The sequence below is a fragment of the Teleopsis dalmanni genome, chromosome 2 (genome assembly GCF_002237135.1).
Source record: "Teleopsis dalmanni isolate 2A chromosome 2, ASM223713v2, whole genome shotgun sequence".
NCBI classification, from domain to species: Eukaryota; Metazoa; Arthropoda; class Insecta; order Diptera; family Diopsidae; genus Teleopsis; species Teleopsis dalmanni.
The window spans coordinates 99,315,615-99,329,303 of NC_051847.1; the positions used below are offsets into that span (position 1 = coordinate 99,315,615).

Sequence of the window (13,689 nt, forward strand, 5' to 3'; positions counted from 1 at the left end):
CTCGAAAATTTGCAGGTGGAATGTATTTTTGTAAACACAGTGTTATATGGCGTTTACATTGGCTGAAAATGGCTCATTGTGAATGAGCCATTTGAAAGTGTTTACATTCGTTGTAATTCGTTTGTTCTCATTTCAAACAGCTGATTTTTCAACTTGTTTGTTGATTTGATTTTTGGCCTGTGCCAAAAAAATATTGCATGAAGGTTAAATATGTTTTCAAACCTTACAATATAAACTTAAAACATATTTTTAACTTCGATTAAGTACCTTTTGGGAAGTAGAAGTTCTAAAATGAGGTGTATCGTTTTCAAGAAAATGCAACCACGAAACATTTGTTTACCTTTTTTGTAAATATGTCAAAAACAGATTTCTCAAACTGTCAAAATGCCATGAAGACCTTTTATTTAGAGTTGTATTCCTCTGCATTTGAAACATATTTGGAACGCATGTGAACGTCGTTGGGACGCATTTATACAGAATGTGATGGAATGGCTCATTCGCGCTTGAAATTTTATATGCAAGAATGAGCCATTCGCTTCTCATTTTCGATTTTTGACCATAATGAGCCATTTTCGGCCAGTGTAAGTGCCGTATAAGTATTTAATGGAATCTTTGTTTTCATTTTTTTAATATGCAAGACACAAAATATATATGTGTAGAAATGAATTAATATATCAATTATACATTTATGTTTTTTGTGTGATATATTATTAAGTAAACTATATTTATTTCAAGCGGATAGCGACGAGAAATTAAAAAGAAACCACAACACTGGCAAAAAGAAGTATGTAAAATAATCCACATTATTGCACAATATTTTTTTGTATTTTTTCGATTCACTATCATTTCTAGTTAATATTCTTTGCCATATTAAGATTTCTTAATATTTGAACTTCAATCCAGCAGAGTGGATTAAAAAAATTGTCTTTTTGATTTTTTCTATTAGTTAGTATGAAATGAAAGAGCAACAAAAATTACTTTGTCTCCTCTTAACTTATGTAAAAAAAAAATGCAATTGATATTTGGGTTCTCGTCTCGCGCTAATTGTATTTTCCGAATTCTAGTCGTGTGTTCCATATTTTTGGTTTTAACGACGTTGATACTTCAGAAGTAATTTATTGAAGAAATCGTTCAGTATCGGTGTACATCAACAAATTGTTTTATGTCGGCTGCTAAATTATAGTAAATATATGGTGTAAATTTTATTAAGTAAGGGAAAACTATGAAATGATTCAAAGAGTAATTTTATTTTGACTTGTTATGAGCTCTACTTGTAAGCCTTTCTTAAAAATATAAAAACACGCTTTCTATTAAATTTGTTTGATAATTTAGTCATTTCATATGCAACTAAAACAAATAAATTGCATTGAATTTTATTCATATATGGCATATTCAACCATGGCATGTACGCTGACATCAAATATTAATTAATTTTAGTTGCTCTGGATTCAAATGGACCGCAGTACGGACTCAATTGGAAGTTGTTCTTTAGATGTAGATGTCGACTCTGTTGGAAAATCAGGTTCAAAATATATTATACTACATATATTAAAAATAATTTTTTTGTCAGTTGTACTCATTTAAGTGTTTTTAAGTAGGATTTCAATTTAATATAAAAACCCACAATTCAATGTGTCACACATTAAAAACAAAATGCACACGTCTAACAGTTTTTTTATAAACTAACACTTATCCAAAGTATTTTATTGTATACATTTTGTAACAATTAGTCATATTGTTTCAATAATTTATTGGTTTGATCATTATATTACTTTGTACCTTCTTGCATATATAATACACAGTTTATTTATGTTATTCGAATATAATTTCAGATTTTCGTCGTATAAAAATCGATTCATTCAAATTTTTCCAAACACGAGTACTAAATTGATATAGTGGAGACGTAATTTAAAAATACGTTTATTAATATTTAGTGGATGGTTTTATTTCGATTTAGTATTGATAGGAAATATTTTAGATGATAAACTAATTAAAAAAGTCTTCTCCTTTTCATTGATTGCTGTAGCGTTATGAGGTTTTGTTTGGTGCAGTGCGCTTGTGCAGCTTAGTAGTTATTGTTGTTCCTCAGTATAAAACAATTGTTTTAGATATATAGATTTTCTAACTTTAACTAAAATTCGGAACAACTTGATTAATCTAAATCTTTGTGTTAAGTCTTAATGCGTGGTAATTGCCATTGTGTTTTCCCGTTGAAAGATAAATATCTCGTACCTCACAGACTAGTATCTGTTTTCTGATTTCTCTATATTATGTTATAATGGATCAATGTTTTACCTGCATAGGTGAATTAAAACAGAATTTTACCTAGATTACGTTGAAATATTTGCCAATACTGTTTAAAAATCATCACGTGTGATTCAATAATTTGTTTATAAAATTTTGTAGTCTTAATTGGCAATTTCGAACGTGGAGGTCTCGAAGTGAATATACTATCGCGTATAAATTCACACAACTAATTATATATAGTTGGAAAACTTGCATTATCCAGCTGTGATTTATTTCAACCGTGAACACTTAATAAAAATTATTTTCTTTCGGTCACGAATATATCGGTGTAAATAACTTTTTTTAGATCTACGTGATCTTGCGCCATTATAAATCCAAATACAATGAAAGTTTGAAATTATATATATAGATTAAATCATTTAGTTTACAATTTGAAATATAGTAATAAATTATGTGGAATTTTCGCTGTATTTTCACACTATGTATACTCTCTGTATACCTGTTTATAATTCTTTCAAGATAATTGCCATAATATATTTTTCAAAGTCTTTCGAACTAACCTGTTAAGGTTAACATTAAAGTAAAAAGGTACTTAAAATTAGATTAGTGTGTAAAATTCCTGACCAAATCCCACTATAGATGATTTTGGAATCATCTATAACGAGTGTAAGAAATTTGTTCTTGTTTCAGATGTAAGCTTAGATTCACACTATTGTGTGAGTATTAGAATATGTTAACATCTTTCACGGGTATATCACGCAGTCTAAGCAGTATAAGTTTCAAACTTTCTTTCTTAACCTCTAAAGAGCTTATAAGTTGTAAGTCTTATCTTTTACTAAAAATAATTTTTTTAAAACGGTGTCAGATACCAACAGTCAACAGAAGAAGAGGAGGAGGTTGACTGTCATTGCACGGTTCCTTATTGTCGTAGGTCTTTTCAATATTGATAGCCTAGTGGTTCATAAGTCAGCTTCCAGCATACAGGTGGATAATAATTCTTATTTAATAATTTGGATATACATAAAATACAGTCATTTAAGATCAGGGGATCGATTCCTCAAATGTGGAAAAAACTTTTTGTACACTCAAACGAATAACACATTTCTCACCGCAATTAATACTTTCTTGTAAAATGCTATTCCTCAAGTGCTAGTGAGTTTTTGGTGCTGAATGTAAAATTATGACATGCTGAATGCATTTTTGACAGCTGAGAAGAAATTTGTATTTGCCACACAATTTGTCACACATGCTAATTATAATGCAATTTTATAACACTTATATTACAAATTTTTATTTCATATTTTTATAATATTTTTACAGATGGTGCGTCTGTAAAAATTCGTCTGATTCAGTTTTTAATAATTGGAAGTTACGTGGCCATATGTCCATTATTTGAACTATCAGATTCAATCTACGTTAATGTGTCCAAGTGCAAGAATCTAATTCTGTGTTCAGATCTGTGATAATGTACGTGCACTGGATTGTAACAGTGTGTATTTGTTGTAACAGCTTCTAGAGCTTTATCTTTGGCTGAGTGACTTTTCTGAGTGATTTTTCCTAAATTTCTCTTAAGTTCTATAAACAACCTTCCCCTTTTGTATTGCTTTAATGTTTTTGCTAATGGCTTTGAGCTCTATTTATACACTTACTTTTTGTAGTATGTGCAAGAAACTATGACTTATCTTTTTCAACTCAAAAACACGTCTACTCCGTTTTACAATAAATATAAGACTCTCTGTATTTTATAATTTAAAATTATAAATTTAATTTACTAAAATATTAAATAAAATACTAAAATATTTAATACCCAAATAACTGAATATGTTATTTAAGTAATAGGCGCACAGACAGATGTTCAAATTTGAACATAGTATATGTGCATTTTTCGTATCATCTACCTTTTTTTCTACAAATTTTGCATCCTTTCTAGGTCTTATTAAATTCTTCCTCTTTTTGAATTTTGTCTGTTTCCTTTATCTATTTATCAGAGTGTTCAGATGGCTTTAGGTTTCGGTATTAGGTTTCATTTGTTTTGCATTTGATAATTTTTAGATTTATTCCCTGCTGCTTTGGGGCTTAACTTAAATGTTGTCCATTTTACTAGTGCAATCTCGCTGCTACTGGTGTCTGTTTCCGACTAGACGTTGATCTTAGCATTCCCTGTTCCAACTCCAGCAGAGTAATTAACTCCGTAAGTATACTGCACCTTTTTCTGATATCTCAATCTTTGATGTTAGTGGTTTGTTGAGTCGCTGCTATTGTTAAGGTATTCTCTGTTGTAGCTGTTAGATGCTCCTGGACATGTGGGGGTCGTCTCGGTAATGGAGTTCCTCTATTTCTGCTGCGCCGACCACTTTGTTACTGCGGTCTAGTTTTTGTTTTCTTTCTATTGTTTACCAGGTTATTTAAACCGTTTTCTCCGCATGTACATATAATTTCCATAAGTTATTGTTTCCTTTATAAGAAAGAAGGCCATACGAAGGTGGTACAACACTGTTTCTTTTAAATCACACCCTTCAAGGCTTGCCGCTTTTTATGATAAGCATATTGTATCTAGGGAATATTCGAGACCATGGAAACTTATGTTACAAGTACTAAAACTAATCTATTATCAATAGATTTGGGTTGTAAGTACTAGGGTCAATTACATTCTAAGGCTACAATGATAGTTCAAATTCTGTATCTGAATAAGCACCACATAGATATAATTGTTTGTCAAGTATTAAAGTCCTTCTTTATGTTAAATTTCCGATTTTTTCAAATAAGTCACAATTATTCTTATATTTATTGGTAATAACTTAAATCAGCTATTCTTTGGATAGTTGTCCTCATACTCATCAATAATAACTTTTTTGGAGCTTTCGATTAGATGGATTCGAATTCTGTTTCGCTTATAATATTCTCTTTTCTTTTTGTTATCCTCTTTAAAATCTGTAAGAGTCCGGGTAATTGAATGAGATTGAATGTATTTAAACTTCAGTTCCTGGTAAGTATTTTGTTGTCATGGCCGCGTTAAACTAGTCAAATTTAGCGGTGTTTCGTTAAGGTCATAAGCCATTTTTTTTTGTATATAAGACAGATAACAAATATAAGACAGTCAAAAAATTTCAGATTTGATTTTTCTATCATTTTATAATTTGTGGTTCTTGTTCCTTAAAATTGGTTCTTGCTCCTTACATAAGAGTATGTTTACTGGGTATTATTGTTAGTCATAGAACTTTTTTTATAATTGTTGAGCTAGCACTAGGCTATTAACCTTCAAATTGGGAGCAATTTGAATTTTTCACAATAAAGGTATTATACGGCTTGTTATTAGCAATGTTGCCCATAGGTCCTTATAATATTACTCAGTTTACTGATAAATGTTTTTTTGTTTTGACACGGTACTAACTCGTATATAGTTGTTAACTATCATTAGTTGTAAAAAACTAAATGTACTTGCAATTCGTAATGATAAATCTTATAATAATTTTTTTGTTTTGTAATTTTTTATTTAGAAACTAGTATTAGTCTCAATATCTCTTCGCCTGATTCTATAAAGGACATATCAACGGAATTTACCAAAAATTTAAAAGAACGTTGCTCCCGATTACCGATACAAAATTCAACTACGCTTTTCGATCCAGTTTCGAAAGGAGCTTGCGTGATGTCAGAAAATGAAAGCAATGATTATTTGAATTCAAAAAATTGTTTTGATGATAAACAAAGTAAAAAACCAAGTTACTTAAGCTTAGCTTGTTGTGTTAATGGATACTCTAACCTAACCACATATGATTCAAAAGTACGCCAAGATATTAATAAGTCGCGAGAAGTATCACCTATTCGACCCTCATCTAATGTAACAGTACAATATTGTAAAAACAAAAACTCTGTAACACCACCGGTTTTAAACAAAGTAAAGTCTAAAGAATCTGTATTAATAGAGTCGGAAATAAATACAAAGAAATTAGAGTCAAACGAAGCAAAAACAGAGCAAGTAAGTTTTATTCAGCAACGAGTTGAGCGATTATATGGGCCTGGTGCCTTGGCTCAAGCTTTTTATAGTCCCAAAAAAACACATGTTGGTAATAATCCTATATATAAAGAAGATTCACAATCACCTGAGCTAATTCAAAAATTTAAGCAAATTTCACCAAATCGAGACTATCAGAAACTAAATAACTTAAGGTCAATACAACCGTCATTTATTCAAAACAGAGTCTTAAGTGAAGAATGTGAAAATAGTGTGGATCTTCCTGTTTTGCGGCACCTAAGTCAAGAGTTTCGCTCACAATTACCTTCAATATCACCAAAACGTAGTTATTTACGGAACGCAACTGATAAAAAAACAAATGATAATGAGGCTTTAAGCACAACGGAAATCAGTTTAGATCTTCTTGATCACAGCGCAGTTGTTGAATGTAATGCTGATAAATTAATTACGAATTTAAACAATGTTGAGCTAAAACAGTCTAATTCTTCAGAAAGAGATGGAAATTATTTTTTAAATATTTTGAAAAGTGAACAAGACCGCATTTTAAAATTAGCAGATGAAGCGGAAATCCATATTGAAATGTTATCGGTGAGTATAAAATATTTTTGGTTGTAAAATTTTTCCAACATTATCAGAGATGGAAAACTTCTAATATCAAATTTATTGAAGTTGTATAGAAAAATTGAAACGTCAAAACCTTTAATAAATAAAAAAATAAATATTTGCAAAGCAACTATACTTTGAGGACTGTATAGTTTACCGACTTGCAACGTGTAGATATATGTTTTATATTATTGGGGACATGCAAGATCCTTTAAGACAACCAGCGAGAATAAAAGTTGCTACCAAGTTAAATAATTCTGTTTGTGATCGGACGACTCTCATAAGAAATTTTTAAATTATTTAATATACTAAAAGGAAAGCCGAAATTCTTCATTTTGTATATTAGGTTTTTGTGCCACACAAAATCAAAGGTTACACCATCATTCTTGTGCTCTTTTTATTTGTAAAGCTTTTCTTAATAAGATTTCTGATGTGCACCAATGAATGTGAAAAACTGTGTTATCTTCAAAATCCAAATTGCTTTAGAGGTTTTCTACTTCAATAAATTTAATATAATAATATATTATTTTAATATTTTCTCCAATTGCTGATTAAAGACTAACAGGCCTATTAGTCTTGACAAAGAATTTGCCGATAAATTGTTAGGCTTCTTTATAGAAGTCACTTTTAATTCTTTCCATATTATGGATGTTAGAAATTTGACATCGGATTTAGGAAGGATCTTTCTAATCCCGTCTAGTTCATACGCTTTTCTTTTCTTTAGGTATTTAATGATTTTACTTATCTTAGATATTGATACAGCTGTATTGTTTTGAAGTAGTTTGAAATATTGACTAATTGATTTGCACCTTGTACTGTGTTAATAGTGATCATTAAAGTTTGCTGCTAACATATGGTCTTGCTTAAACTTACTAGCAAGAATATCATTTTTTCTGATTTCGGTTGCTTCCTTCTTTTAACAAATGATTTTTTTGATAATTTTTGATTAATTAAATTTCCAAAAAAGTGCCTAATCTCATCTAAAGTCGCTAGGGTTAGTACCCTTCATTCTTTGTTTCTAAGCATAATTATTTTTTTATTTATCAAGTCTACAATTTGACTTTAATCTAGTAAGATATTTAACGGAATTCGGAAGAAGTTTCTGATAATTACTAGTTAAAAGTCGTGTACTTTTAACCTCCATTACTTTCTATTGTTGAAACTATTAATTTATTGAAAAAGTTAATGTTTGACTCAATAATAATTTTATCATTTCATTCGATCGAATTTGCTTTATTATAGTTGAACACTCGACATTCGATATTGTTAAGTAGTTTGCTTAATATTGCTTTTACTAGGAGACAATGGCAATGACAAAATGTCTGTTGCATTAGTTAGAAAAGAGTCAAGCGTTGATGGATATCTATTTGGGTCCCTCGAAACTTATGTTGAGTCATTAAGATATAGGATAGTTAAAAGTGTGATTGCAATAACAGCTGGATAAAAGATCACCTTCACTTAGTAACAGAGGTAAGCGCTACAAAATAAAAAAATGGTGGTGTTGTCCCCCCTTTATCGCTTCTAATTATAAATTCTAAATACTAAATGCTTTGGACAATAAAAATTAGAAATTAAATCAACTAGGGTAATTTGTAGGTAAATATAAGACATTGTAACAGTATTTATTTCTTAATTTTAAATATAATATTTTATTATTCACACAAAATTTATTTGTTTACAAAAGATATAAAAATTTTAACAAATGTTTTTTTATTTTTTAGGCTAATCCCGAAATACCAGAAGACAGTTTAGGATTTTTGCGTTCTGCTTCTGGTAAAGCACGGTTGTTGGTTTCTCAAAAAATGAAGCAATTCGAAGGTAAGATAAATTAATGATTTAATTGTAATAAATATTCAGTAGTTGTACTTTTACGGAGATATCTTTGTGGAAAAACGACTCGACTAGTGAAATTTGATTGGTGTCTCTTCAAATTTTCTTGGAACACTTTAATAAGTTGCAATATTGTTGTTGTCTCCCGTGTACATCTATACAGCAAGGTTCATGAAAGGAATTAAGGCATGGTTGAGTGAGGGTAGAGTGAGGGTAGAGTAAGAAGGGTTGCTTGGTTGAATAAGTGAGATGGGTCTTACTTGAAGCTAACCTAGAAAGACCCTGATCTCATTCAATGGGTTGGGACCAAAGATCAATAGAGCTCAAATGAGAGTGTGCATTAAGGCTTGAGAACAGATGACTGATGTCATGCGAAGTACAGCTGTAATTTATACCTAAAAAATTACTGTTTCGCAAGTAGTTGTACATTGACTTCAGTAGGGGCAAAATATTATTTACTGCACGAGAAAGTCGTCTTTCTGCCCTAGAGATATCAGACGGATAACTGATATCTGTTTAGAACTTTTAACATATAAATTCCACTTCTATGAATATTAATGAGAAATTTGGTATGTTTTTGATTAAGTCATGCACAGTTTTAATGGGATCTATAATAGTCTTGATTTTTGACTGGCTAACCAGAGGCACTTCCTTTATATCTGCTTATGCATATCATTACCGGTTTTAAGCTGTACACACCCCTTACGAACTTGGGATAAACAATCATCACAAATTTGTTTTATCAATTGGGACATTTCGGTAAAAGTTTTATCAAATTTAAAACAAAACTTAACATTACTTAATATGCCTCTCGTAATTAAAGCTTACTGACGTCGAGTTTTTCTGTGTACGGGAATATATGTTTCTGTGCGACAAGGTAATGGCCTGATCCGATATATAAAAGACGAAACATCTTTCATCCATTACACTTGAAGCATGTCTTGCGTGAATCACGAAATTATTAATCTGGTTTTGTATTGTTTGATCCGAATATAAACACTTTGCCTTATGAATACCGCTGTGGGAGCATCTGGTGTTACATACTATCATGTTTTGTGCCGCAGCGAAATCAATCAGCTACATTTTCCGACCGCTGTTAGAGGCGGATTCATAGAGGTTCGATTTTTTGACAGTTGGACCTTTCTTCTGTCAGCGAGTGAGCGAAAATTACAGTATAAGTGCAGTATAAGGTGCAAATCAATTAGTAGACAACTCAGTGATAATGTCAAATTGTACACTTAACATAGGATACCTCGGAGGACCCTTCTGTTTGACGTGTATCACTGAAACAATGCTGTCAAATAACGACTAAGAAATGGATAATCGTTTATAATCATATTTTTTTAATGAATCTTCTCTAATATTGGATATAAGATATAATTAAACGGTATACTGTTGTAAAAAAATGAAATTAATACTCAAACTGAATGAAGCTATTGTATTGTATGATATTCATATATTATATGAAATATATAAATACCTATATATTGCATATATTTGAGCACGTTGAATATTAACTGAAAGAAATATAGTAGTGACTTCATATACCATACAATACAATTATTTTTGTATTCAAACATATTAGTGTTATTAGCAAATACGGAAATGATTTATGGAAGTTGGTGGTTATACTTAAATATATAAGACGGTAATTGTACCTAACTTGAGCAAAGATTCAAGAACTCATACTTAATAATACTGTTTAGGGCATAAAATTAATAACACCATTAGTGGAATGATTAAAATTTCTTTTTATATTCATATAGTTTTTGTATTGACATGCTTTTCTTTCTTAAGGATTATGTCACAGTAATTTGAATAGAACACAAGAAGATGAATTTCCTACCACAATTGATGACTTACAAGGGTTTTGGGATATGGTATGCTTACAAATTGAGCATGTAAACTCCATTTTTGATGAAGTTGCAGTATTGAAGCGCAATAACTGGATTGTAAGATTTTTATTAACTAATAATTTTTTTTTATTTAATGTCAATTTTTTATATATTTGTAGAAACCGGTCGATGATACAAAAAAAACTGATTTTAAAAATGAGAAAAAATTGAATAATAAAACTGTGAAATTAACCAATACACCTAATATTAATAAGGTCAAAACGGGAGAGATAAAATCTGCTGCGGCCTTAAAACGGGAAGCGCAAAGAAAGCAGTTGTTAGAATTGAAACGTAAAAACAGAATAGCGTTAAATGCAGAATCGTCTAAAGCTAATGATGATATATTAAATTCTTGATCTACAACAACTGTTTTAACAAAAACTTAAGCTAATTAGAGGTGATTAACGACTTTGAACTAATAGTCTTCTGATTATTTTCTTCCCTTTGAGTTATATTTTGTAAAGAACTGCAATTACCAATCAGCATTCTAAAAATTTAAATTCCACGAAATTTTCGCATACTAACATGGTTTAAGAAACTAATTATTATTGTCTTTTTATGTTATTTGTGATTTAAAAAAATACTCCGAAATTTAATGTCACAGATTATTTAACCATTAATTAGAATAAATATATTTTTCGAATAATTTTTATATAAACATATGTAAATTTTTTGTACAAGTTGCATTTTTAAAATAAGCAGCTAGAATTAATTATTCTGTAAAATTGTATGTTTATTAAAATAATGCGGCCTTATAAATAGAATACAAACGCTACTATTTGTTAAATTTCTTTCATTTTTATTAGAGATCTAATTATTTAAAAATAATCTTAGGTGCGCTTGATATAAATTTTAAAATCAAATTTTTTATGTTTAGCATGAAATTGAAAATAGCATTTTATTTAGTATAAAAAATATTTATAATAGCACCAAATGAGCTTAACTAATTTTTTTATTATGACCTTTTTTACTTAGAAATAAAGACAAAAAAGATTCTTTGTATGTGTTTCTATTTATATGACGTAAACTTAAGCTTCAAAAATAAATATCTACGAAATAAGTAATAGACCTCAGCCACGCAAAAAAATGCTCCACGCACTGGAGTATTTTCATTCATTGTCACGACATGATCAATTAATTCCATGAATTATATCGATTCCGTGATAAAGCTCGTACAGCTAGTGGGTCATTCGGAAGCGATAGTCTTTGTCCTGTTTTGAAAAAAGGTAACCCGACGATTTGCGCCAATTTTTGCGGAATTTGCCTAATACCTGTCGTGTACGAGGTCTTTTCAATTCTACTGTGTGCTGCATGCCAACTCATTCATTGGGTCTTATCAGTGCAGCTTTCGACCTTTCGCTTCACTATTGGCCAAATAAAACCTTTTTGTTGATTATTAAGTAGCATCCAATAACCCAATAAAAAATCGCGAGCAATGTCTGAGCTCGGTATCTCTGCAAAATTAATACAGCTTTGCACAATGAACCACAACAATACTCATTAAAGTTGGATCGATTCTATCTGGACCTTTTGATACCGTGCGAGGTTTCAGAGGAGATTATCGCTCATCACGTGATCTTTTTAATTTCGCCATGGAAGTGATCATACTGTAATGAACCTTTTTCGCCGAGGTTTCGCTCGTCGGATTCCAGGCTCAGTCCTACAATAAATTTTTATGATTGGACAGTGGAAAGTTCACTATGGTATCTGAAAGACCTGACGTACGACGCAAACGGAGGTCTTGTTACAAAAATGTAAATATCTTTTTTGTAGAATCAATGGGTATGTGGTAGCCTTGGAAACGCTATGAGTAATAATATCACTGGGTAACTATCACTTTGCCATTGATCTACTAACGAAATGTTGATTTCATTAGTAATAAATAAGCAATAAAAATGTAGATTTCTATTACTTAATAAAAACAATGGGAATATAAATGTAAATTTCTATTCTTGATATTTCAGCACGTATGTTTTGAGTGACCTGTCTTCTAGCTCGTTACCTTGTTAACTGTCCTTGCTTGCATTTTTGTCTATTATGTGGCATAAAATTTTGTAAAGGGATCTGCAAGAATGGGCTATGTTCAGGGCTGATGTTCATCGTAAAGGAACAATATTTTACAAATGTATCCAGCTTCTTGCTTATGTCGACGACATCGAGATCGTTGGATACTTCGTATGCTACAGCTATCTTTGATTCTATCGGAAAGGAATCTGCAGGAATGGGCTTAGCGGTGAATGAGGGCAAAACAGGTACAGGTTAGCTGCTGGTACAAATGTGCGTTGCTCGGACGCCGAGCTAGTGGCTAGCGACTATACTTTCTAATCTGTCAAGGATTTCATCTATCTTGGCACCGTCATGATGAACAACTACGATGTCAACCTGGATATCAGTCACTATTGCTAATAGGTCCTACTATTGGCGTAGTAGGCAATTGGGATGTAGAGCTCTCTCTCTACAAACAAAACTTACGCTCAACATATAGATCACTTATCCTTTATGCGTTTCTGTACGGCGCAGAGGAATGGATGTTATCACAGAATGATGAAGTTGCACTGGGAGTGTGCGAGTGAAAAGTTCTTCGTAAGATCTTTAGTACTCTACGAGTTGGTGACGAGTACCGCATGCAAATGGACCACAAACTGTACAAGCTTTATTACGATGTTGACATAATTCATCTAATTAACATTCAGCGGAAAAATGCTGGATAAAGATGCTCCAGCGAAAAAGGTATTTGAAGTTGTAGTTAGTGGAAGAAGGCGTAGAGGTAAACTAACCAAATTTGATGTACTAGACTAGAGAAGGTATGAGTTAGGGATACTCTCCTATACTAGTATTCATTATATTTATTTAAAACTTTTTTGTGTTGCATTTTTTATTTTTGAAGGATATTTTTAATATTTTTTAATTTTATTAAATAAGTATTTTCGATCTATATTAATTACCATTGATTATTGAATGGACCTATTTACACTATCATGAACGTAACATGAACATGAACTTGAAAACCGGTTACCGGTAGATGAGAGAGGGAAGAGAGTGTGATGTGAGTTCATGAATTTCACGCAATGAAATTTGCTGCGTTTCTTCAGTTTGACACGCATACATATGCAATGTTATGTTTATGTTTACCTTTTAATG

General features: G+C 31.0%; 1 protein-coding gene across 9 annotated transcripts in view; it reads left to right on the forward strand.

Annotated features, from left to right (window-relative positions):
- The window catches only part of LOC119678590, a 14,602-nt gene extending 3,274 nt beyond the window's left edge, over positions 1–11,328 (forward strand). For 4 of the 9 annotated variants that reach the window (XM_038090505.1, XM_038090506.1, XM_038090507.1 and 1 more), the window contains 4 exons: positions 5,745–6,808; positions 8,545–8,641; positions 10,451–10,605; positions 10,668–11,328. In XM_038090505.1, the coding sequence (XP_037946433.1) occupies positions 5,745–6,808; positions 8,545–8,641; positions 10,451–10,605; positions 10,668–10,904 (1,553 nt within the window). In that variant the 3' untranslated portion in view covers positions 10,905–11,328. Of the gene's footprint in view, positions 1–1,084; positions 1,274–1,437; positions 1,523–5,744; positions 6,809–8,544; positions 8,642–10,450; positions 10,606–10,667 lie in introns of those variants that run through there. The other 5 variants (XM_038090504.1, XM_038090503.1, XM_038090509.1 and 2 more) reach the window with 5 other exon arrangements.
- The last annotated feature ends 2,361 nt before the right edge of the window (positions 11,329–13,689 follow it).